General features: G+C 38.2%; 1 protein-coding gene across 5 annotated transcripts in view; it reads left to right on the forward strand.

Moving 5' to 3' along the window:
• The window catches only part of ATP13A3 (ATPase 13A3), a 107342-nt gene that overhangs the window by 37949 nt on the left and 44814 nt on the right, over positions 1 to 24579 (forward strand). For all 5 annotated transcript variants that reach the window (XM_053565156.1, XM_053565160.1, XM_053565157.1 and 2 more), the window contains 11 exons: positions 1426 to 1608; positions 1806 to 1876; positions 4939 to 5019; positions 6565 to 6634; positions 9595 to 9729; positions 10181 to 10253; positions 13810 to 13941; positions 16570 to 16749; positions 16846 to 17003; positions 18309 to 18497; positions 21031 to 21092. In XM_053565156.1, coding sequence (XP_053421131.1) covers positions 1426 to 1608; positions 1806 to 1876; positions 4939 to 5019; positions 6565 to 6634; positions 9595 to 9729; positions 10181 to 10253; positions 13810 to 13941; positions 16570 to 16749; positions 16846 to 17003; positions 18309 to 18497; positions 21031 to 21092 — 1334 coding nt within the window. The remainder of the gene's footprint in view (positions 1 to 1425; positions 1609 to 1805; positions 1877 to 4938; positions 5020 to 6564; positions 6635 to 9594; positions 9730 to 10180; positions 10254 to 13809; positions 13942 to 16569; positions 16750 to 16845; positions 17004 to 18308; positions 18498 to 21030; positions 21093 to 24579) is intronic.

A 24579-nucleotide genomic window follows, 5' to 3' on the forward strand; every position in this document is an offset into this window, starting at 1 on the left:
ATTTCTGTTTGAAGTGAATACTATTACAGTAGAGTTTCAAGCAGTGTTTTTTTGTTTTTTTTTTGTTGTTGTTGTTGTAGAGACAGAGTCTCACTGTACCGCCCTCGGGTAGAGTGCTGTGACGGCACATGGCTCACAGCAACCTCTAACTCTTGGGCTTACGTGATTCTCTTGCCTCAGCCAACTCTTTTTCTTTCAGCACACTTGATCCTATAGTTAAACTTCCACGGCACACTTAAATTATGTTGATCAAAAGAGTAAAAAAAGAAAAGAATATACTTACTGTGCTTTGAATCTTTCTTTTTGCAGAGAGAGAGTCTCACTTTGTTGCACTTGGTAGAGTGCCATAGTGTCATAGCTCACAGCAACCTCCAACTCTGATCTCAAGCAATTCTCTTGCCTCAGCCTCCTGAGTAGCTGGGACTATAGGCGACCACCACTGCACCTGGCTATTTTTAGAGATGGAGTCTTGCTGTTGCTCAGGCTGGTCTTGAACCCTTGAGCTTAGGCAGTCCACCTGCCTTGGCCTCCCATAGTGCTAGGATTACAGGCGTGAGCTACTGTGCCTGGTCCCTTTTTATTTTTTTTTATTTTTTGGAGTTTTTTGGCCAGGGCCAGGTTTGGACCCACCACCTCTGGTATATGGGGCCGGCGCCCTACTCCTTGAGCCATAGGCGCCACCCAACCTGGCCCCTTTTTAAAAGTTTTTGAGGCACACCTTAGATCCTCTCATGGAACACCAGTGTCGAAAATCACTGATTTAAAGGATCAAATTCATCTTCTTCTTATAGCTCTTGATAATGCTCTGACAGATTAGATACTCATCTGTTTAAGATTCTGGCCCTTTACTAGGCTGACTTCTAGACAAGCTGCTGCATCTTAGGCGGTTTTTCTTTTTTTTTAATTCTAATTGGAAGCATTTTTATTTTATTTTTTATTTCATTTTATTTTTTTGCAGTTTTTGGCCGGGGCTGGCTTTGAACCTGCCACCTCTGGCATATGGGGCCGATGGCCTACCCCTTTGAGCCACAGGCACTGCCCTAATTGGAAGCATTTTATAAGAGGTTTTCATATCTAGTATCAGCATATAGACAAGTAATTCTTTAATTTACCCATGATCTTTTATGGAATATTGATGTGTCCTTTGGTAAAATATTGGCGATTCTCTTGCCTCAGCTTCCCCAGTAGTTGAGACTACAGGCACCTGCCACAAAAATATGTCTTAAAAATTGTGAGCAGTGAAAAGCACTTCATGTTTGAATTTCAACATCTTTAAGAAAAAGTTTAATATTTAGTAAGAAATGATGCTTTCTCAGCTAGAGGTGAGTAAATAATAGTATGTAAAGAACGAAAATTAAATAAAAATAGGATGTTATATAACATACATAATTGACTCACTACCTCTCTCTCTTTGTCTCTTCTAAGGATGAATTTAGAGTGTGGTTTTGTGCAAAGATTCGCTTACTTTCTCTGGAAACTCACCCATTTTTGAGTACAAAATCTTTAGTTAAGGTTTCAAATGGCCATGCAGTTCACTTAATTGAGAATCCAGCTGAAGAGAATAGGCATGAGTTGAGTAAATATTCACAGACTCAGTCACAACAACAGGTATTGTGATTTAGTGTCAAAATAATTTCATTTTATGGTATTATGTATAGCTTATAATTATGTTTGTAGTTACTGCTTGAGGTAAATTTACATGCATATGAAATACTTGAAATATAGTTCAAGTTTTAATAGAAGTAATAGATTGTGTTGTAAACCATCATATTTTTTAAAATGTAACATTTATATATTTTCTACAGGTTCGTTATTTCACACACCATAGTGTAAAATATTTCTGGAATGAAACTATTCACAATTTTGATTTCTTAAAGTAAGTATCTTTCTTTTGTTTGGGTTATATTATAAATGACCTGAAAATGTCTTAGGAAGAAAAGAATCTAGTCTAATGTTACATAGAATCGAAGAGGTTTTCATTTCATAACTTTTGTTCATTTACTGACAACTCCCTAATGTTATTTGAAGGCTCATTAACCATTTAAAAATAAGTCTCCAGATGCAACTTGTATCATGGCAAAATTTATATAAAAATTATATAATCAGTATGCCACCATCTACTCTTGAGTTTGAATTCTTTTCAGTTTCACCTCAAAGTGAATTTTTTTTTTTTTATTATTGAGACAGAGTCTCACTATGTTGCCCTGGGTAGAGTGCCATGGCGTCATAGCTCACAGCAACCTCAAACTCTTGGGCTTAAGCGATTCTCTTGCCTTAGCCTTCCAAGTAGCTGGGCCTACAGGAACCCACCACAATGCCCAGGTATTTTTTTTTTTTTTTGTAGAGACAGTCTCATTTTTTCATCCTCGGTAGAGTACCATGGCATCACGCAACTCACAGCAACCTCCAACTCCTTAGGCGATTCTCTTGCCTCAGCTTCCCCAGTAGCTGAGACTACAGGCACCTGCCACAACACCCAGCTATTTTTTTTGTTGCAGTTTGGCCGGGGCCGGGTTCGAACCTGCCACCATTGGTATATAGGGCTGGTGCCCTACCCACTGAGCCACAGGCGCTGCCCATGCCCAGGTATTTTTTTGTTGTGGTTGTCATTGTTTAGCTGGCTCAGGCTGGGTTCAAACCCACCAGCCTGGGTGTATGTGGCCAGTGCCCTATCCACTGAGCTACGGGTGCCACCCTCAAAGTGAATTTTGAGTATAGCTTGTAAGCTGTATTTTAACATAGAGTATCTGAATTATTATTTTTTAATTTTCTGACAGTTACACCTAATGGAGTAATAGACAAATAGAAGTTGAATTTTACTATGTGGATAATGAATGGGATATTGTCAAATGTGTGAAACCTTTGGTTAGGACAAATTGTAGTAATCCTTTTTTTTTTTTTTTTTTCTTTTGAGACAGAGTCTCAAGCTGTCACCCTGGCTAGAGTGCTGCGACGTCACAACTCACAGCAGTCTCCATGTTTTGGGCTTAAGTGATTCTCTTGCCTCAGCCTCCCAAATAGCTGGGACTACAGGTGCCCACTACAATGCCTGGCTATTTATTTTTTTTGATTGTAGTTGTCATCATTGTTGTTTGGTGGCCCTGGGCTGGATTTGAACCCGCCAGCTCCCCTGTGTGTGGCTAGCGCCTTAGCGGCTTGAGCTACAGGCACCGAGCCTGTAGTAATCCTTAAAATTTATGTTATATGTTGGCTCGGCGACCTTAGCACAGTGATTACGGTGTATTTGATCACATACACCAAAGGTGGTGGGTTCGAACCTGGTCCGGCCAGCTAAACAACTGCAAGTAAAAAAAAAAAAATAGTGAGGTGTTGTGGCGGGCGCCTGTAGTCCCAGCTGCTTGGGAGACTGAGGCAAGAGAATCGCTTACACCCAAAAGTTTGAGGTTGCTGTGAGCTGTGATGGCATGGCACTCTACTGAGGGTGACATAGTGAGACTCTGTCTCAAAAAAAAAAAAAATTATGTTATGTGGAGGGTTCAAGTTTTATATAAGTACTAAATTTAATTAGTACTTATATTGCTATTGTTAAAATGATTATTATAGGAATGGGTGCTGTGGCTCATGCCTGTAATCCCAGCACGTGGGAGGCCAAGGTGGGTAGATTGCCTGAGCTCACAGGTTCGAGGCCAGCCTGAGCCAGAGCAAGACCTTGTCTCTAATAATAGGCAGGTGCTGTGGTGGGCTCCTGTAGTTCCAGTTACTTGGGAGGCTGAGGCAAGAGAATTGCTTATGTCCAGGAGTTTGAGGTTGCTGTGAGCTATGATGCCACAGTACTCTACCAAGGGTGACAAAGTAAGACGGTCTCAAAAAAAAAAAAAAATCATTATAAAATTAAATGCCATTGCTTAAGATTGCCAAAGAAATTCTTACTTATAGCAGTAAAAAAAAAAGACTCATGTTATGGACATTTGAAATATTCATGCCTGGATCTTTCTCAGACGTACTAAAGAATTAGAACATTCTGGAATGGGCTTGGGCATTTCCACATGCCAAATTCTAAAGATAATTCCTGATTAAGAACCACTGCCTTAAAGAAAACTGCCAATGAGCTACCATCTTGTTAAAATTTTTTTGACTTGGCACTGGTTCCTGCTGCCTTCTGGAGAAGTCATCAATTTCAGTGAGAAAAAATGTCAAACATATTCCCTATGTGGCTTTTACTAGCCATAGAAACTTAAAAGATTTAAACTTAGGCCAATGATAGCACTGAATTATGAAGCGTACCTTCATTATCTGAAAAAAGGGTAAAAGGATTGTAATTAAGTATTTGTAAGCTTCTCTTTGCTTTACATTTCCATAATTGGTATTTTGGTTAAGCATAATTAAGACATTTTTGGATAAAGTAGATATGTTAGTTGAATCCCAGCTAGAATTATTACAGATTTTAGGCATTTGCTATGACTCAAATTCTATACTTCTGACCTAGATGTGCCTTAGCTTGCCGAAAGATTTAGATTGGTGCCTTTGTGCAGAAAATAGGATTTCATGGTTTGAATCAAAAACTGAAAAGGAGAAAGAAACTATAGATAAATAAAAAGTAAAACATCTCATTTTTAGTTTGGACTTTTTAAGTTAGTTTTACCTTAAATTTTTTTACTTTTAATTATTGGGTTCTATGCCTTTGGCACAGCCTTAAAGGATAATGATTTAAAAATTGAGTTATTTAGAGCCATGTTATTATGTGATAATACATTGGGTAACTGAGAGGTTGTGTTTGGGACTTAGACTTTTCATTATTATCTTTATCTTACTTTGAGATTTTTAAATTCTCATTCGTTATGTCTGAATTTCTGTTAAAGGTTTCTAAGAAATTCGTAAGGAAGTCACACTTTAAAATCAGGCATATAGAAAAATGAGGCATTAAGAAATTTGGATATTTTCAACATTGTTTAAAGTAAAAACTTTGGATTTATTTAGGGGACTGGATGAAGGTGTTTCTTGTACGTCAATTTATGAAAAGCATAGTGCAGGACTGACAAAGGGGATGCATGCCTACAGGTAATTTTTATCCAACTAAAGTTAGATCTCTTCTCAAAATTCCTAAAATCACTATTCCCCACCCTTTGCCATATAGTTGTACATATTAATAGGTATTTAAATGTTACAGACGTAGAAGTTGAGAATGTATTTGATATTTGGGTAAGACTGTCTCAGTTTTAAAAATTATAAAAATGTTCAGGCTCATAATTTGTACTTGATATTCCTGAAATTTATATAGTATTTCATCAATTCTAAGGTACACATTTTTCTGCATTTTAATATCTCTGAAATTGGCATGTGTCATACATTTTGTGGAGTGTTACTTACTTGGCAGCATTTTTATCTTTCTTGATCATACATAAAATAATGGAATGTCTTAAAATTGACAGGATCTTAGATTTTCTGAAATATAATATTGGGGATTGTAAGCATGAACTCAAATCTACCACAATGAAAACTTGTAAATTGGGAGACATCTTTTTCATTGTATTCTCTGTCAAAACGTAAAAATATACCAATGTTTTGCCTGTTTTAAAGATAAATGCCATTTTGAAGTTAAATTAGAAATTCTTATTGTGTAACACATTTTTTCAAAGGGTTAGAACACACAGAACACTCATTCAAACTTATATTTCATAAAAGGCAAGAATTACTATAGCATATAGAAATTACTATTAAAAGGAACCAGCGGAAAGGTTGGTATTTAACAGTGGAAGGATTTAAACAACTTTTTAAAAGCATTTTTTCTAAAAGTCCAATGTGCAGTGTTTTAAAATAAACACTCTTAGTATGATGTGCTTATTTAGGGCTTGGCACCTGTAGCTCAGTGACTAGGGCACCAGCTACATACACCAGAGCTGGCAGGTTCGAATCCAGCCCAGACCAACTACAACCAAAAAATAGCTGGGGGTTGTGGCAGGTGCCTGTAGTCCCAGCTACTCGGGAGGCTGAAGCAACAGAATCACTTTAGCCCAGAAGTTTGAGATTGCTGTGAGCTGTGATGCCATGGCACTCTACCCAGGGCAGCATAGTAAGACTCTGTCTCAAGAAAAGGAAAATATGCTTATTTAGAAAAATAATATAAGACCCCTCAGATTTATTTGGTTTCTTACAAGAATTAATTGTAATTTAAAATCATTCTACGTTGAATAGTTTGATGAGAATGTTTCAGATTGTATATGAAACCTGCACATTATACCCCTTGATCGCACTAATGTATACAGCTATGATTTAACAATAAAAATAAATAAATAAATAAAATCATTAAGAAATTATTTTCAAGGATAGAGAAGAGAACCTTTTGGTTATAGACTAGTGGGAAAGATAATTGTTGCATATAAAGATGTAAGACAAAATGAAAGAAAATACTAACAATATAGTTGGCTAGTTTTGACTTTTTTGATTTAAACATCATAGATAGAGAGTTTGAATCATAGGATTATTTAGAAACATAAATTTAAGAGTAGTCCATGGTTTGAGCCTTATCTAATGTAATGCCTTCCCTAAATTATGCTCTAGTTATATAATATAATGTAATACTATCACTATATTCTCCTGTTATAGAAAATTGCTTTATGGAGTAAATGAAATTACTGTGAAAGTGCCTTCTGTTTTTAAACTTCTAATTAAAGAGGTAAGACTGTTAACATATAACTTAACAGTTGTGATCAATAGATTTATCACTTTGGTGTCATTATTAAATAAGATATTCTTGGTTTTTTGTTTTCTAATTTCTCTTTGCTTATTATTTTACTTGAGAGGTAAAGGCAGTGAAATAATTTAGCATGGATTTTTGAACCATTTTTGTCTAATTTTGCTTTTATTCAATGTTGACTTTTTTTTTTTTTAAAGAGACAGAGTCTCACTTTGTTGCCGTTGGTAGAGTGCTATGGCATCATAGCTCACAGCAACCTCCAGCTCTTGGGCCCAGGCGATTCTCTTGCCACAGCCTCCCGAGTAGATGGACTATAGGCGCCTGCCACAGCGCCTGGCTATTTTTTTTTTGTTGCAGTTTGGCCAGGGCCGAGTTCTAACCCAACACCCTCAGTATATGGGGCTGGTGCCCTACTTACTGAGCCATAGACGCCACACAATGTTGACTCTTTTTTTACTCTCAAGAAATTGTAGGTTTGGCACAATGGCTCACACCTATAATCCTTGCACCCGGGGAGGCTGAGGAGTGTGGATTGCTTGAGCTCAGGAGTTTAAGACCAGCCTGAGCAAGAACAAGACACTGTCTTCAGAATAGCTGGGCATGGTGGTAGGCACCTATAGTCCCAGCTACTTGGGAAGCTGAGGCCAGAGAATCACTTGAGTCCAAGAGTTTGAAGTTGCTGTGAGCTATGATGCCACATTACTCACAGGGCAACTGAGTGAGACCCTGTCTCAAAAAAAAAAAAAAAAAAGAAGAAATTGGGGTGGCACCTGTGGCTCAGTGAGCAGGGTGTTGGCCCCATATACCGATGGTAGTGGGTTCAAACCCAGCTCCGGCCAAACTGCAACCAAAAAAATAGGCAGGCATTGTGGCAGGCGCCTGTAGTTCCAGTTACTTGGGAGGCTGAGGCAAGAGAATTGCCTAAACCCAGAAGTTGGGAGGATGCTGTGAGCTGTGATGTCATAGCACTCTACCAAGGGTAATAAAGTGAGACTGTCTCTTAAAAAAAAAAAAAGAAGAAGAAGAAGAAATTGTACATTTATTTAATTTGTTCCTCATCTTACAGATATACGCACCTGGGTTTTTTTTTTTTTTTTTTTCTTTTAAAAATCAGTTCCTCATATTTTCTTTTTTACAAGGTATTTCGTGGTACATTATTGGAGACTAGGCATTTTTCCAGAAGCTTAGTATTTAAAAACATGATCCACCTCAAGTAGCTTACATTGTAGTCTGGGAGGAAAAAATGTCAGTAGTTATCGTAGTGACTGGACTATTCAGTTGTAAGTGCCATACAGAGGTGTGCCTAAAGGATTATGGGCATGTAAAAGAAGGGAGTAAATGACTTTGCTTAGCAGTTAGGCTTGCCAGTTCTTTGTTCTGGTTTTTGGCTAAAGATTAAGAGTTAGTTGTATTGGGTGAATACTTTAGTAGAAATAACTATGTTTTCCATCAGTTCCTAAGAGTAGTCATAATCTTGCTTATTTATTAATGTAGCATAGTGTAATGATTAGGAATTTGAAAGACTGATTAGTAATATATTTCCATTGGTAGCTAACTTTGGTCTTTAGTAAACCTTTTTCTCGGATTATCTCTTACTAAAGAGAAAATTAGTAAGATTTTTCTAATCTCATTGAGGTAAAAATGGGACTATATATGTGTATATATGAACGTGTTTTGAAAATTACAGCAGTAGTGTTTTTTTTTTTTTTTTTGTTTTGTTTGAGACAAAACCTCAAGTTGTTGCCCTGGGTAGAGTGCTGTGTCATCACAGCTCACAGCAACCTCCAACTCCTGGGTTCAAGCGAGTCTCCTGCCTCTGCCTCCCAAGTAGCTGGGACTACAGGAGCCTGCCATAATGCCTGGCTAATTTTTGGTTGCTGCGTCATTGTTGTTTGGCGGGCCCAGGCTGGATTCGAACCCACCAGCTCAGGTGGATGTGGCTGACGCTTGAGCCACAGGCACTGAGCCACAGGCACTGAGCCGCTTGAGCCACAGGCACTGAGCCCAGAAACAGTAGTTTTTTGTTTTTTTTTTTTTTGTCGAGAAACAGTAGTTTTAAGACATTGGGAGGTTATTCCTGAAATTGATAAAATATCCCAACATTTGGGTAAATGAAGTTCATTGTCCCTTATCTCTTTTTCATTTAGAGTTTAATACTTCATTATTAGAGAAAGCAAAACAATATAATCCATTAACTCTTATTTATCTTCCCTTTGGACTTCAGTGAACTTTACATAAAAGTAAATTTGTGTTTGCATTCATGATAAGTAAACATTTATTCTATTTGATTAAATGTTTGGCATGGCTCACTGCCTGTAGCTCAGTGGCTAGGGTGCCAGCCACATGCACCGAAACTGACGGGTTTGAATCCAGCCCAGGCCTGCCAAACAACAATGACAACTACAACCAAAAAAAAAAATAGGCGGGTGTTGTGGTGGGCACCTTTAGTCCCAGCTACTTAGGAGGCTGAGGCAAGAGAATCTCTTGAGCCTAAGAGTTGGAAGTTGCTGTGAGCTGTGACGCTACAGCACTCTACTCAGGGAACAGCTTGAGACTCTGTCTCAAAAAAAAAAAAAAAATGTTTTGCATATTTCTAGCCCAGAACACAGTAATTATTGGAAAAAATGTGTTGATGGCTAAAACAGAATGCAACACCTAAATTCCTACATTTTAGCCTTTTCTAGAGTCTATATTTGGGTGGTATGAATATAAATAGGTGCCAATAATTTAAGTTAAGCTTAATTTAGTCAAATTCTAGTAGTTTAATGATAAACAAAAATATGATTTCATTTGCCCTACTTGTTAGAATGGTATATATTGCCATTGGGTACTATATAATTTATTTCATAAGTATCTTTTTGGTTACTTGTCAAATGAAAACGTGTGGAATTTGTATGGTTCTGTCTCATTTAATTTGACTTAAAAATCTTGTTTTCTAGGTTCTCAACCCATTTTACATTTTCCAACTGTTCAGTGTTATACTGTGGTGCACAGATGAATACTATTACTATTCTTTAGCCATTGTGATTATGTCCATAGTATCGATTGTAAGCTCACTATATTCTATTAGAAAAGTAAGTCCAAATTTATTATGGGTTTCACAACTGTATTTGTATTTTATAATGACATGTAAGGTGTGTGTAATAGCTTGGTACAAAGCAGATATTCAACATAGTTACTTTAGTTGCGTGAACATATGGTCTTTTCTTCTCCCTCTACCTTTTTTGTTCGTGTGGGTTTATTTTTGGAGGTTGGGGAGAAAGCAGATGTATTTTAGAGGCAGACTACTGCTAGTCTGCTTAGAGGCTGTAGGGATCTATCGTTTTATCATAAACTGAAATACTGGATGGCTGGTTCTGTCTCATTAAGGTCTGTGCTTTGTCTTAAGCTAAAACAATAAGTAATCTTTGAGTCTCTGATTCTTAACATTTTGTAAAGATAGTTATATGCATTTATTGTATTAGCTTGCCTGAGGGAAGAATGGGCTTGTATTGGCTAGTTTTTAATTTTTCTTTTCTCTTTCAGCAATATGTTATGTTGCATGACATGGTGGCCGCTCACAGTACTGTGAGGGTTTCAGTTTGTAGAGTGAATGAAGGTAAGTACTTGAAGTGACCACTGGAAGAATAAACCAAAAAAAAAAAAAAAGACCTGGTAGATACTAATGTGTGAAGTTAGCCCAATGTATTCTACATATACATTTATTTTTTAAGAACTAAAAATACAAAATATGCTTTTGTATTCCTGAATTTACATCAAATTCATTCACTTAAGTAAAGTTGTGGGGGGTTTGCTATGTAATAGGTAGTACGCTAGGCTCTGGGGATTCCTTCTAGAGGCAGATAATAAACAAAAACAGTGAAGTCTGACAAATACTATGATAAGCAGAGGTCAGGGAACTTACATATTAGAGCTCATTTACTATAGGTATAGGGAGTGGCTTCTTTGAAGTATTTTTTTTTTTTTTTTTTGCATTTTTTATCCAGGGCTGGGTTTGAACCTGCCACCTCCTTGGCACATGGGGCCAGCGCCCTACTCCTTTGAGCCACAGGCGCTGCCCTTCTTCGAAGTATTTTTAAGTGGTAACTATTTGATTAGCCAGGTAAAGGATAGGTGAGACTTTGGTAAGAGGAGAGGGTGAGTGGGGAGAAGAGGGTTTTAAGTGCTCAAAGGCCTGGAAATTAGAGATAATGTAGTCATAGTGAGAAGGGACAGAAATAAAGTATGGCAGATGGAGCAATTATTTGACAGATGGCCTTCTAAGACAATAAATTTTTTTTCATTCTTTTTATTTCACATTAATAGGAGATTACAAACCATTAGGTTATATAATTACACGTGACAGGTAAAAATCAGAGTTGTAATGTCTTATACCTAGGGAATATGCCATATTTCCATGCATATGACAAATACTCTTTCCTTTGTAAAAAATTTGCTGAATTTGCCTATTGGGTGAGACGCTACTGAATCCCCTTCCCTCTTCCTTCCTCCTTGGTAAAACAGTTCATTTTGGCTTCCATGTTCAGACTGACTTAGGAGTAATACTAAAGGCATGGCCTCTTGATCAAGGTAGGGCCTGCAGAGACAAAGAAAAGTGAGATATGTTTGAAAGATGATTACATGTGGGTATTCAACAGAATTTGGTGAAACATTGGATATGAGATCATAGAGAGGTATTAGGCTGGGTAGATGGATGTTGGTGCTATTTGATTAAATAGGGAACCCTGAAAGAGAAGGAAGAATGTAAGAAGAATAATGTTTTGGACATACAAATTTGTCTGATGAGATTTTTTTTTTCTTTTTCTTTTTTTTTTTTTTTTTTTTTTTTTGAGACAGAGTCTCACTATGTTGCTCTCAGTAGAGTGCTGTGGCATCATAGCTCACAGCAACCTCAAACTCTTGGGCTTAAGCGATTCTCTTGCCTCAGCCTCCCAAGTAGCTGGGACTACAGGTGCCCGCCACGACACCTGGATATTTTTTTTGTTGCTGTTGTTGCAGTTGTCATTGTTGTTTGGCAGGCCCAGGTGGGTTCAAACCCACCAGCCCTGGTGTATGTGGCCGGCATCCTAACCATTGAGCTACGGGGACCAAGCCTGTTTGATGAGATATTGAAGAGGTAAAGGAGGGGCAGTAGCCACTTTGATTTACCCAGAATACTGCATCGTTCTCTATTCCCTTTTTTGGGGTGGGATTGGGGACAGAGTCTTACTTTGTCACCCTTGGTAGAGTGCCATGGCATCATAGCTCATAGCAACCTCCAACTCTGGGACTCAAGCAGTTCTCTTGCCTCAGCCTCCCAAGTAACTGGGACTACAGGCACCTGCCACAACGCCCGGCTATTTTTAGGGACCGGGGGTCTCGTTCTGGCTCCAGAGTGGTCTCTAGCCTGTGAGCTCAGGCAGTCGACCCTCCTTGGCCTCCCAGAGTGCTAGGATTACAGGCGTGAGCCACTGCATCCAGCCATTTTCCATTCTCTGAACTCAGTAGACTACATGCAAGTGATTGCTTTCTTCCCCCATGCTTCCTTGCCACTTGCTACTTTAGCTGGGAGACTCTTTGTCCTGTAGCTGCAGTCTTGGAGATGTGTGGTTTGTTGGCACTTCTCTTCTTGCTCTGCTGTTGCTGAAGGTACTGAGGATGTTTGGACAAACGTATCATTCAGCTTGTGTCCTCCTTGCCCCCTTGGCATAGTCTTACATATTATTAGTGTTTTGTTTTGGGGTATACCTAAAAGGACTACAGTTTTTTTACTCTTAATGTGCTTCATTTGGCAAAAAGTATAAATAAAAAAAGGGAGTAGAATTTCAAGTGGCATAACAGCCTTAAGGAAAGTGAAATTTTAAAATAGGGGCCTTATTTTTGAAAATGAAGATTAATATACCTACTCTGTATTGAATACTCTAAAAGTTACTTCCTCACAATTCAGCACATTTTTTAGAAAGGAAAGAGTATTTGTCTTAACAAGTGTGAGAAAAACAAATGTTTTCTCCTCACTCATCTTCCTTTATGAATGGAAGTTCGTAACTTCTAAAAGTTACTTCCTCATAATTCAGCAAATTTTTTAGAAAGGAAAGAGTATTTGTCTTACAAACATCAGAAAAACAAATGTTTTCTCCTCACTCATCTTCCTTTAGTCACTGGTGTGACTCTGTTCTGAGCATTATTAACCTGTGTGTTTGTGTGTGGGTGGAAGAGCATGAGGGAAGAGAATGCCTACCTAGAAGAGGGTCCTAAAGAAAACCTTAATCCTCAGCAAAATCTTCAAGAAATGTTTAGCTAACTTACATTTATGAAGAAATAATGAACTATATAAAATATTACAATGTTTATTTAATAAATTTAGTCATATTTAAATAATCTTAACTGGGTGCTGTGGCTGATGCTTATAATCCTAACCCCCTGGGTGGGGGGAATTATGAAGAGTTCAGGAGTTTGAGACTGGCCTGAACAGAGTGACACACCATCTCTACTAAAAACAGAAAAATTAGCTGGGCATGGTAGCACACCTCTGTAGCTCCAAAATACTCTTGAGGCTGAGACAGGCAGATCAATTGAGTCCCCAGAGTTTGAGGTTGCTGCGAGCTAGGCTGAGGCTAAGGTACTCTAGCCTAGATGATAGATCAAGACTCAGTCTCAAAAAAAAGAAAAAAGTCTTAAAAAGACTGATTTATCAATATTGAGAAAGTAGTGAGACTTATAAATAGTGGCAGGGAGAAAAGGAATACTATAAAATGCTATTGAATGTTAAAAGTTTCAATGCTTCTTCCTCTTTCCAAGGGACTCTTAAAATCTGAGTTTATTTTACCTGTTTCAGGGGGATCGCCTGTGTGGATTCATTGTTTCTGTTTTCTGAGATGGTTGATAGCTAAAATTGATCACTGACAGTTGTCATGAGTGTTGAAACTACACACTTGCTTGGTCAGAGGGTAGTTGGTGGCATTACCTTGCTCAACTGGCATCCCATGAGGAGACAAACTAGCTGACACACCATGCTTTGCCTAATGATCTTACTGGTCAAAACTTTCCATTTATTGGGATTTTTCTACTTAACCCCATTATATTAATAACTTGTTGAGATCAAGATTGTTTGCTGTATTTTTATTCCAAGTTAAAGAATATTCTTTTCAGATTTTTCTTTCTTTCTTTAAATTCAGAAATAGAAGAGATCTTTTCTACAGACCTTGTGCCAGGAGATATCATGGTCATTCCATTAAACGGGACAATCATGCCTTGTGATGCAGTACTTATTAATGGTACCTGCATTGTAAATGAAAGCATGTTAACAGGTAAACTAAACTAAATCGGTAAATATCACACAAAATGTTTGTAATATTAGGATTAAGTAGTTACTGATTAAGCTTTCTCAGAATTAGCTATGTCATTTGTTTCTTAACCCATGAATGTGAGGGATTTTGACGGTGTTTGAATTCTGAGTAGACCCAAATTCTGCATTATACTCAGCTGTGATAATAAAGCATTGTGCAGGTGTTGGCTGTATCTCTTGGCCTGCCTATGGCCACTCTTTTCTTTTTTGCAGTTTTTGGCTAGGGCTGGGTATGAACCCACCACCTCTGGCATGTGGGGCCGGCACCCTACTCCTTTGAACCACAGGTGCTGCCCGCTATGGCCACTCTTTTGACATAGGAAATGGTTTGTAGTAGGGGGAGAGGAAAGAAGTCTTTTGCCCACAGGGAATACAGCATAGAGTATTTGCTTCCCTAATTGATGTGTAAAAAGTGAGAATAAATAAAGATTTTATATTTTTCTTAAAGAGCAGTAAACTTTAAAATGACTTATTAGCCAGGTGCAATAGCTCACACCTATACTCCCAGTACTTTGGGAAGTAGAGACAAGACTACTTGAAGTCAGGAGTTCCTGACCAGCCTGGGCAACATAGCCGGGCCAAAAAGAAATAGAAAAGTTAGCCGGACGTGGTGGTGGCAATGTGTGCCCATGGTCCTAGTTACTTGGAAGGCTGAGGCAGGAGGATTGCTTGAGCCCAGCAGTTTGAGGTTGCATTGAGGTTTGATCAGGCCACTGCACTCTAGCCCAGGCAAGAGAGCCAACTCCTATCTCAAAAAAATAATAATAAAAAGGGCTGGGTGTAGTGGCTCACACCTGTAATCCCAGCACTCTGGGAGGCTGAGGCAGGCAGATTGCCTGAGCTCATGAGTTCGAGACCAGCCTGAGCCAGAGCGAGACCCCCACCTCTAAAAATAGCCAGCTGTTGTAGTGGGCACCAAGAGAATTGTTTGAGCCCAGAAGTCTGAGGTTGCTGTGAGTTACAACGCCATGGCACTCTATAAGGGTTGGCAGACTGAGACTCTGTCTCAAAAAAACAAACAGACAAAATAAGACAGTAAGATGACTTTCCTTTGGTGATTTACATTCTGGAAGTAGAGCTGTATATCTTTTTTTTTTTTTTTTGTAGAGACAGTCTCACTTTGTCACTCTCGGTAGAGTGCTGTGGCGTCACACAGCAACCTCCAACTCCTGGGCTTAGGCAATTCTCTTGCCTCAGCCTCCTGAGTAGCTGGGACTGCATGCACCCACCACAGTGCCCGGCTATATTTTTGTTGCAGGTGGCCAGGGCTGGGTTTGAACCCGCCACCCTCGGTATATGGGGCCGGCACCCTACCCACTGAGCTACAGGTGCTGCCCAACAAATCTAGCTTTTTATTTATTTATTTATTTTTTGTTTGCAGTTTTTGACCAGGGCTGGGTTTGAACTCCCCACCTCTGGTATATGGGACCAGCGCCCTACTTCTTGAGCCATAGGCACTGCCTGAGCTTTATATCTTTTTAATCACATGAATATTTTTTATTAGCCTAGTCAATGTGGCTAGAAAATGATTCTTCCCCCCCCACCCCCCCCATAAACCAGGGTCTCACTTCATCACCTTTGGTAGAGTGTTGTAGCATCACAGCTCACAGTAACCTCTAACTCCTGGGCTCAGGCAATTCTCTTGCCTCAGCCTCCCAAGTAGCTGGGCCTACAGACGCCCGCCACAATGCTGGGCTATTCTTTTTGTTTTGTTTTGTTACAGTTAGGCCGGGGCTGGGTTTGAACCACCCACCCTCGGTATATAATGTAATTTGAAACTGTTAAGAGATTTGTCTTAAAACATACACAAGTGTATTCCTATACACTTGACTTCTTTGAAGCAAGAAGAGTGACTATTACAGAGGATTACATTTTAAGAAGAACTTGGCTGTTTTTCCATACTATTTACTCTTTCCTTCACTCCTTGCCCAGACGCTTTTTTTCCTTTCTGATTTCTGGCAGGGATTAGGCATACGCCTTCACATCTCTTGTGTAGTTGGGATAACAAGAGTGCTTTCCACTTTAGTTACTAAGGATGAGAGCACAGACTCATGGGCTATGGCAATTATTTATCTTTCTTTGAAATTATTTCAAACTCTACAACATAGTCATTTCTAAATATAAACTGGTATTATCATTTAGTCACATCACTGTTTGGAATTACAGTGGGAGACAAATGTTTGGCATTTCTGGATAAGGAAATTGGTATATAAAAAACTGATTAAGCCATGTTATCCACATACAGAACTCTTAATAACTATCGTAAACATGGTAACATTTAGGATTTTTTTTTTTTTTTAAACAGTCTCAAGCTGTGCCCTGGGAAGAGTACCAACCTCAAACTCTTGGGCTCAAGCGATTCTCTTGCCTCAGCCTCCTAAGTAGCTGGGACTACAGGTGCCTGCCACAATGTGTGGCTATTTTTTTATTATTGTTGCAGTTGTCATTGTTATTTTAGTTGGTCCAGGCCAGCGCCCTACTCACTGAGCCACAGTGCTGCCCACCATTTAGGATTTTTAACACTTAAAGATTTGTCTTGTGTTTGATACTGCTTTCATTTAATAATTTATGGCTTTTTTTTTTATTTAAGGAGAAAGTGTTCCAGTGACAAAGACCAATTTGCCAAATCCTTCAGTAGACATAAAAGGAATGGGAGATGAATTATATAATCCAGAAACCCATAAACGACACACTTTGTTTTGTGGTACGACTGTTATTCAGACACGTTTCTACGCCGGAGAACTTGTCAAAGCCATAGTAGTTAGAACAGGTAGAAAACATTTTATTTAATCTCTTGCATATTTGATACTTACTGATTATTTAAAAAGAGATTCTGAATAAGTAATTTTCTTTAATTTTTTGAAAGGATTTAGTACTTCCAAAGGACAGCTTGTTCGTTCTATATTGTATCCCAAACCAACTGATTTTAAACTCTACAGAGATGCCTACTTGTTTCTCCTGTGTCTTGTGGCAGTGGCTGGCATTGGATTTATCTATACTATCATCAATAGCATTTTAAATAAGGTATGAATGTGGGATTCTTACAAGGTTTGATCCTTAATTATTTACCACATGTGGCCATTGAGGATTTGAAATATGGTAGCGAGACCAAGCAAATAAAATTTAAGCTAACTTAATTTTTTTTTTAAAGGAGAAAGTGTGCCAATGACAAAGACTAATTTGCCAAATCCTTCATTGTTTTTAAGTTAACTTAATTTTAAATTAACATTAAAGTCATGAGTCTATGAGCTGTTATTTTAGAAAGCACACTTACAGGCTCGGCACCTGTAGCTCAGCGACTAGGGCACCAGCCAGATACACCTGAGCTGGCAGGTTGGAACCCAGCGCAGGCCTGCCAAACAACTACAACATAAAAATAGCTGGGCATTGTGGCAGGTGCCTGTAGTCCCAGCTACTTGGGAGGCTGAGGTAAGAGAATCGCCTAAGCCCCAGAGTTTGAGGTTGCTGTGAGCTGTGATGCCATAGCACTCCACCGGGGGTGACTTATTATAATAAGACTCTCTCTTACCAAGGATACATGAGAAATTTACTAAATGTAGAATATAAACATCTTAACACAATAACTAAGAAAATGCCGTGAAGGCTATGTTAACCAATTTGATGAAAATCTTTCAAATTGTATATAAAAATCAGCACATTGTACCCAATGATTGCATTGATGTACACAGCTATGATTTAATAATAATAATAATAATAATAAAAAAGACTCTGTCTCAAAAGAAGAAAGAAAAGAAAGCACACTTACAGGACATTTCCAGCATAGTAGACAGTTCTTTTGGATGGCTCTGACTTAGATCGTCTTTACTTGCTGTTTTGTGACTTAAAGAAAAAGGGAAAAAAGACCCCAACATACTCAGCAAAAGCCTTTTCACCCCTTTTAACTTCTGGGATAAAATATACATTATTAAAATTATTTTTCATTGCTTAATTAAAGGCACTTCTAAGGTACCTTGCAAATTTCTCTTTTCTATCCCCTGTGGAGACTGGCAGAGTATGGTGCTTGTGAGACAAGTTAGTATCTAATAGAGTTTCTTGAACTTGCTTTGATGTGTGAAGTATGTAGGACTATTACAGTGAGAATATTGTCCTTTAAAAATAGCTGTCATTCTACAAGCCATTAACAATTCATTGAATTTTGTATTTTGCAGAATCACTGAAGGGAAAAAATTTTACATGGTTAATAGACGTATATACATACAAACATATAAAATTGAAAATAGTGTATAGGTTTTCACTAAGGAAATGTCCACATTAAATTAATAAATATCTAATATTGGGGGTTTGACACTTGTTTTGTGTTAATTGTAGGTAGAAGTTGGGGTAATAATTATTGAGTCTCTTGATATCATTACAATTACCGTGCCACCTGCGCTTCCTGCTGCAATGACTGCTGGGATTGTGTACGCTCAGAGAAGACTGAAGAAGATTGGTATTTTCTGTATTAGTCCCCAAAGGATAAATATCTGTGGACAGCTGAATCTTGTTTGCTTTGACAAGGTTGGTTCAGTTTCATAAGATCTCAGAAGATTACTTTGTAGCTTTTAAATACTTAGAGTAATCTTCCATCATCTTTGTCAACTAATTTGTACACATTCTTTAATGTGCCTCTAATTTTCCTCCTCCTCTTCAACTTATTTGTTTTATGCATCAGTTTTATATACAGTTAGTCCTCAATTAACATCATCAACAGGTTCTTGGAAACTGTGACTTTAAGCAAAATGAAGAGTAATGAAACCCGTTTTACCACAGGGTAATTGATACAAAAACTAAGTTCCTGTGGCATATTTCTGGTCACAAAAACATTATCAACGTTCTAAAAAAAAGACCTAAAACTTCTGATATTAAACATTGAAATAAATGTGAGCTGTATACACACTTAAGAAATTCTAATAAAAACAAATAAGACAAGTATTTACCCAGTGATCTTTTCAGGATCACCAGAGCCTAACCTGGCAGCTCAGGGTACACACACATACCACACCCTCCCACACTCCCACATTCAGACTGGGACCAGTAAGCCATACCATTCCCCTACCATGCACAGCTTTGGGATGTTCCCATCTGGAGTAAAATATGGGGAGAACATGCAAGCTACGTAGAGACAGTAGCTCAGGCTAGGAATCAGATCTTTTCCCCCCTCATTCACACTATGGCAAAATGACATTATTTGAGGACTTGCTGTATTTCTTACTTTCTCCATTTTCAATGCTTTGGATATTCCTCAAATTCATAATAAATTATTCATATTCAGAATTTTGCCTTGTAGGAGTAGGAAATAGCAGTAGTAAAGATCATATGATCTTTCATGTTTGTATTTTATCTTTTATTTATTTTTTTGAGACCTAGAGTCTCATTCTGTAGCCCTGGGTAGAGTGCTGTGAAGTCATAGTTCACAGCAACCTCAAACTCTTGGGCTCAAGCGATTCTCTTGCCTTAGCCTCCCAAGTAGCTGGAACCACAGACGCCTGCCACAATGTCCAGCTGTTTTTTTTTTTGCTGAAGCTGTCATTGTTGTTTGGAGGGCCCAAACCCACCAGCCTCGGTGTATGTGGCCGGTGTCCCAGCTGCTGAGCTACAGGCACCAAGCCATTTTTCATGTTTTTGGATAGTAATTCTTACTTAACAGAATAGGCTCCATACATATATTTTCTGTGATTTTATTGCTCTTAATTATGTATGTTTAGAGTCTGCTATATGATTTTTTTTTTTTTTTTTTTTTTTTTTTTGAGACAGAGTTTCACTTTGTTGCCCTCGGTAGAGTGCTGTGGTGTCAACAGCTCACAGCAACCTCCAACTCCTGGGCTTAGGCGATTCTCTTGCCTCAGCATCCCGAGTAGCTGGGAATGCAGGTGCCCGCCACAACGCCTGGGTATTTTTTGTTGCAGTTTGGCCAAGACCGGGTTCAAACCCACCACCCTCGGTATATGGGGCCAGCACCCTAGCCACAGGAACTGCCCTGCTATATGATTTTATTTAATGTATCTTTCAAAAATAAAAGGGTCATCAATTTTATGGTTTTATGAAAAAAATGAGAAATATTATGAAATATACTTTGTTACAAGAATTTTTTCTTTCCTGAGCTAAAATTCATTTTCTTGAAGTTTTGCTTTAAAAAATTAAATCTTGAGCAAACAATCTTCTATCAGACTCATGGAAGCTGATGATAAGAGCTTGATTTTTGAATGCAAATTAATGCATTCCTTTTGGAAAGATGTTTGGAGAACACTTAGAGATCTAAAAATAGACCTGCCATTCAATCCTGTAATTCCTCTACTAGGTATATACCCAGAAGACCAAAAATCACATTATAACAAAGATATGTGCACCAGAATGTTTATTGCAGCCCAATTCACAATTGCTAAGTCATGGAAAAAGCCCAAGTGCCCATCGATCCATGAATGGATTAATAAATTGTGGTATATGTACACCATGGAATATTATGCAGCCTTAAAGAAAGATGGAGACTTTACCTCTTTCATGTTTACATGGATGAAGCTGGAACATATTCTTCTTAGTAAAGTATCTCAAGAATGGAAGAAAAAGTATCCAATGTACTATGAAACTAATTTTTGGCTTTCATATGGAAGCTATAACCCGGTTATAACCTAAGAATATGGGGAATGGGGGGAGGGAGGGGGGAGGACGGGCAGAGGGAGGGTGATTGGTGGGATTACACCTGCGGTGCATCTTACAAGGGTATATGTGAAACTTAGTAAATTTAGAATATAATTGTCTTAACACAATAACTAAGAAAATGCCAGGAAGGCTATGTTAACCAGTGTGATGAAAATGTGTCAGTCTATAAAACCGGTGTATGGTGCCCCATGATCGCATTAATGTACATAGCTATGATTTAATATTAATAAAAAAAGAGCTTGATTTTTTTCCCCCTTGCCTTCTCCTTTTCCCTTTGCTTTCTCCTCCCCCCTTCTTTGTCTCTTTTTTACAAACTATTTATGTAATCCATTGCATTATGTGCAGCATAGTTTTTAATGCTGTGTGGTTGAGGGAGTTTATTTATTTTTTTTAGACTGGAACGCTTACTGAAGATGGCTTAGATCTTTGGGGAATTCAGCGAGTGGAAAATGCACGGTAAATAGCTAGACTTGATAATTTATTAGTTGATTTTTAGTAACAATTTTAGCATGCAGCATTCAAACATGTAGAATGTACTATAACGGACAACTGTATACCTACCACTAAGGTTAAATAACTGACATCCCATGTTTGCTTCATATTTCTTCTTTTAAAGGATTAAAATATTACATAAATTGCTACTGTCCCCATCTGTCCCTTTACTTATTTCTGCTACCATTTAAAGTTTTAAAAAAATTTTGCCTAGGGTGGCGCCTGTGGCTCAAGGAGTAGGGCGCCGGTCCCATATGCTGGAGGTGGTGGGTTCAAACCCAGCCCTGGCCAAAAACCAAAAAAAAAAAAAAAATTTTTTGCCTAGTTTATATTTTTGCTACACAAATGATTTATAAGTAGATATATGTAAATGATATACTGTGATATCCCTTTTTCTCTCGTAACATTGAAGATCATGTTGATAGGTATGGTGTAATTTATTAATTTTAATTGCTTTATCTTATTCCAGTATATGATTAAACTATAATATCTGTTCTAATAAGGGACAAGGTTATTTTTTCTCTGTACTTGCACAAATAGTGCTGTGATTAAAATTCTTCCATCCAGCTCCTTGTGAGCATGCAGTTGCGTCTCAGTGAGCGCGGTCCTGTGAGCGTAAGGGCTAGGGCTGCGTGGGCGCAGGCTCACCTTTACTCAGGATTGCCTAACTGTACTGCCGTCTAGGTGGTGTGCTTCTTATACTCTCCCCTTCAGTGGATAAAGATCTTTTGACAAACAATATTGTTAGACTTGTAAATTTTGCCAAAATGGATGGATATAAAGTGGCTATTTCATGCTGTCTTATCCATTTGTTAGAAGTCATATTTAGGTAGTAATCTTTTTTAATACTATGTATTGAAAATGCATTCCATCAGTCTCTGGCTTATCTCTTTGTTTTTATTGCCTTTTGAAGCGCAGAAGTTTTGCTACTATAGTTGGGTTTATGTTAATTTTTCCCCTTCAGAAGTCTGCTAGAGTTTGGCTTATGTAGTTTGAGAGACAGTATAGTCAGTGTAATTTCAAGAATTGTTACATTTTCTTGCTAAGTAGTATGTCACATTGTGACCTTATTTATCCCTGGTAACACATAGTGCTTTAAATTATCTTTCATCTAATTGTTATTATTATTATTATTTTTGAGACAGCATCTCACTGTATCACCCTTGGTAGAGTGCTGTGACATCACAGCTCATAGCAACCTCAAACTGTTGGGCTCAAGGGATAGTCTTGCTTCACCCTCCCAAGTAGCACTACAGGCACCCACCACAACAGCCAGCCGGTTTTTTTTTGTTTGGTTGTTTGTTTTTTTTTGCAGTTGTCATTGTTGTTTAGCAGGCCCAGGCTGGGCTTGAACTCACCAGCTCCAGTGTATGTGGCTGGCGCTGTAACCACTGAGCTACAGGCGCTGAGCCACTTTCATCTAATATTAATATAGCTCCACATTAGCTTTCTTTTGCCTAATGGTTGTGTAGTCTACCTATTCCACTTGTTTACTTTTCAGTCGCTATATGCTGTTGTGTTCACATTTATTCACACATATTTGAAATTATTTCAACCATTCCTCGTATCAAATTACATATGTGTTTTCTCATTCTCTCATTTCTCTCTCTCTTCTGAATTTATACATCCTGATCTTTTTTGTCCTTAAATTATTTTTTTTTATAGCTTTCACCTTACTTTATACTTTTATTTTCGTTGTTTGAAGAACATTTCTTCAGTTACAGCATTTCATACTCTCTATAGCAATTTTAATTCTAAAAAATCCCATCTGTGTATTTATTTTCCTCCCCAGGAACTCTTGTGTTTTTTTTTTTTTTTTTATTGTTGGGGTGTCCTTAAATTATTAATATTCATATTTAGAGTTTAAAGTTCATGGGTGTCAATACTGTCTTCCAAACCCCCAACCTATGGAATATAGAATACTTTTGATTATTCATTCCTTTTACGTACCTTGATTATGATGGTGCATAAGATTTACATAGGTATGCAAATGTCTTAACCATTGCTTCTCATATCAAATTCCTCTGATTAAATTACCATCTTTAACTACGTTTGTTTTATTTCACTGTCACTCTTGAGTGATGGTGTAACTGTACCATCACTTGGTTGACAGTTGTGTTTTCTCAGTACTTTGAAGATGTTCTTTTTCTCCTTATACCTTTTGTTATTGCTATTGAGAAATACTAGTGTCTTCAGTAATCTCTTTCTCTTTGATAGCCTTAAAACTTTATCCTTGATCTGCAGTTTCATTGTGATCTTTTTTGTTTGTACAGGACTCATTTTGCTTCTTGATGCCCCAAGGATTCATGTTTTTCATAAATTCTGGAAGATTTTAAGCCTCTTATTCTTCCATTGTGGCCTTTGCTTCTACTTTGTTTCATTTCCATCTGAGAATCTTGTCTCTCTCTCTCTCTCTTTTTTTTTTTTTTTTTTTTTTTTTGCCAGGGCTGGGTTTGAACCCACCACCTCTGGTATATGGGACCAGTGCCCTACTCCTTTGAGCCACAGGCGCCACCCACCATCTGAGAATCTTAACTGCATTTGTGCAAGAAAATTTGCTTGATTCTTCTCAAATATGCCTCTACCTTTGCTCCCTCATCTATAATTGTCTTTTTTTCTAAGTCTAATTAAAAAATGTCATTTTTTGCATTATTTGAGATTGCCCTTCTATTATATCAGATTTATGGTTTTCATTATGTCTGTTGGCTGTCCTGGTGAATTGTTTCCAAGTGTATCTTTAAGTTATGGACTTGTCCATAGGAGGTTTTTTCCTTTTTCTTTTTCTTCCTTTTATTTTTTATTTATTTATTTTTTATTTGAGATAGAGCCTCAAGCTGTTGCCCTGGGTAGGGTGCTGTGGCATCACAGCTCACAGCAACCTCAGACTCTTGGGCCTAAGGGATTCTCTTGCCTGAGTCTCCCAAGTAGGGGACTACATGCGCCAGCCACAACACCTTACTATTTTTAGAAACAAGGTCTCACTCTTGCTCAGGATAGTCTTGAACCCATGAGCTCAAGCCGTCCACCCGCCTCAGCCTCTCAGAGTGGTAGGATTGGAGGTGTGAGCCACCGGCCTTAGGATTTTTCTGTTAAACTCCTTCATGGCTGTGCTGTGGGAGCTCCGGTCTAGAGAAGTTTTAACTTTACATGGCCAAGAGTTCCAATGTTATTAGTGGTGCCAACAAACTAATGTTGCTCTATAATAACTTGGGAGTTTCTGGATCAGTCTGTAGCATATGTTGAAATGTAAAACCCATTCTGTGTAGTGTAGTGGTTCCAAGGTTAGGCCTTGAAGCCCGAACTCCTGTTTCATCCTTGCCATGCTACTTATGGGGTATAACCTTGGACAAGATTTTTTTTTTTTGAGACAGAGCCTCAAGCTGTCACCCTGGGTAAAGTGCTATGGCATCACAGCTCACAGCAACCTCCAACTCCTGGGCTCAAGCGAGTC

The sequence above is a fragment of the Nycticebus coucang genome, chromosome 16 (genome assembly GCF_027406575.1).
Source record: "Nycticebus coucang isolate mNycCou1 chromosome 16, mNycCou1.pri, whole genome shotgun sequence".
Taxonomy (NCBI): domain Eukaryota; kingdom Metazoa; phylum Chordata; class Mammalia; order Primates; family Lorisidae; genus Nycticebus; species Nycticebus coucang.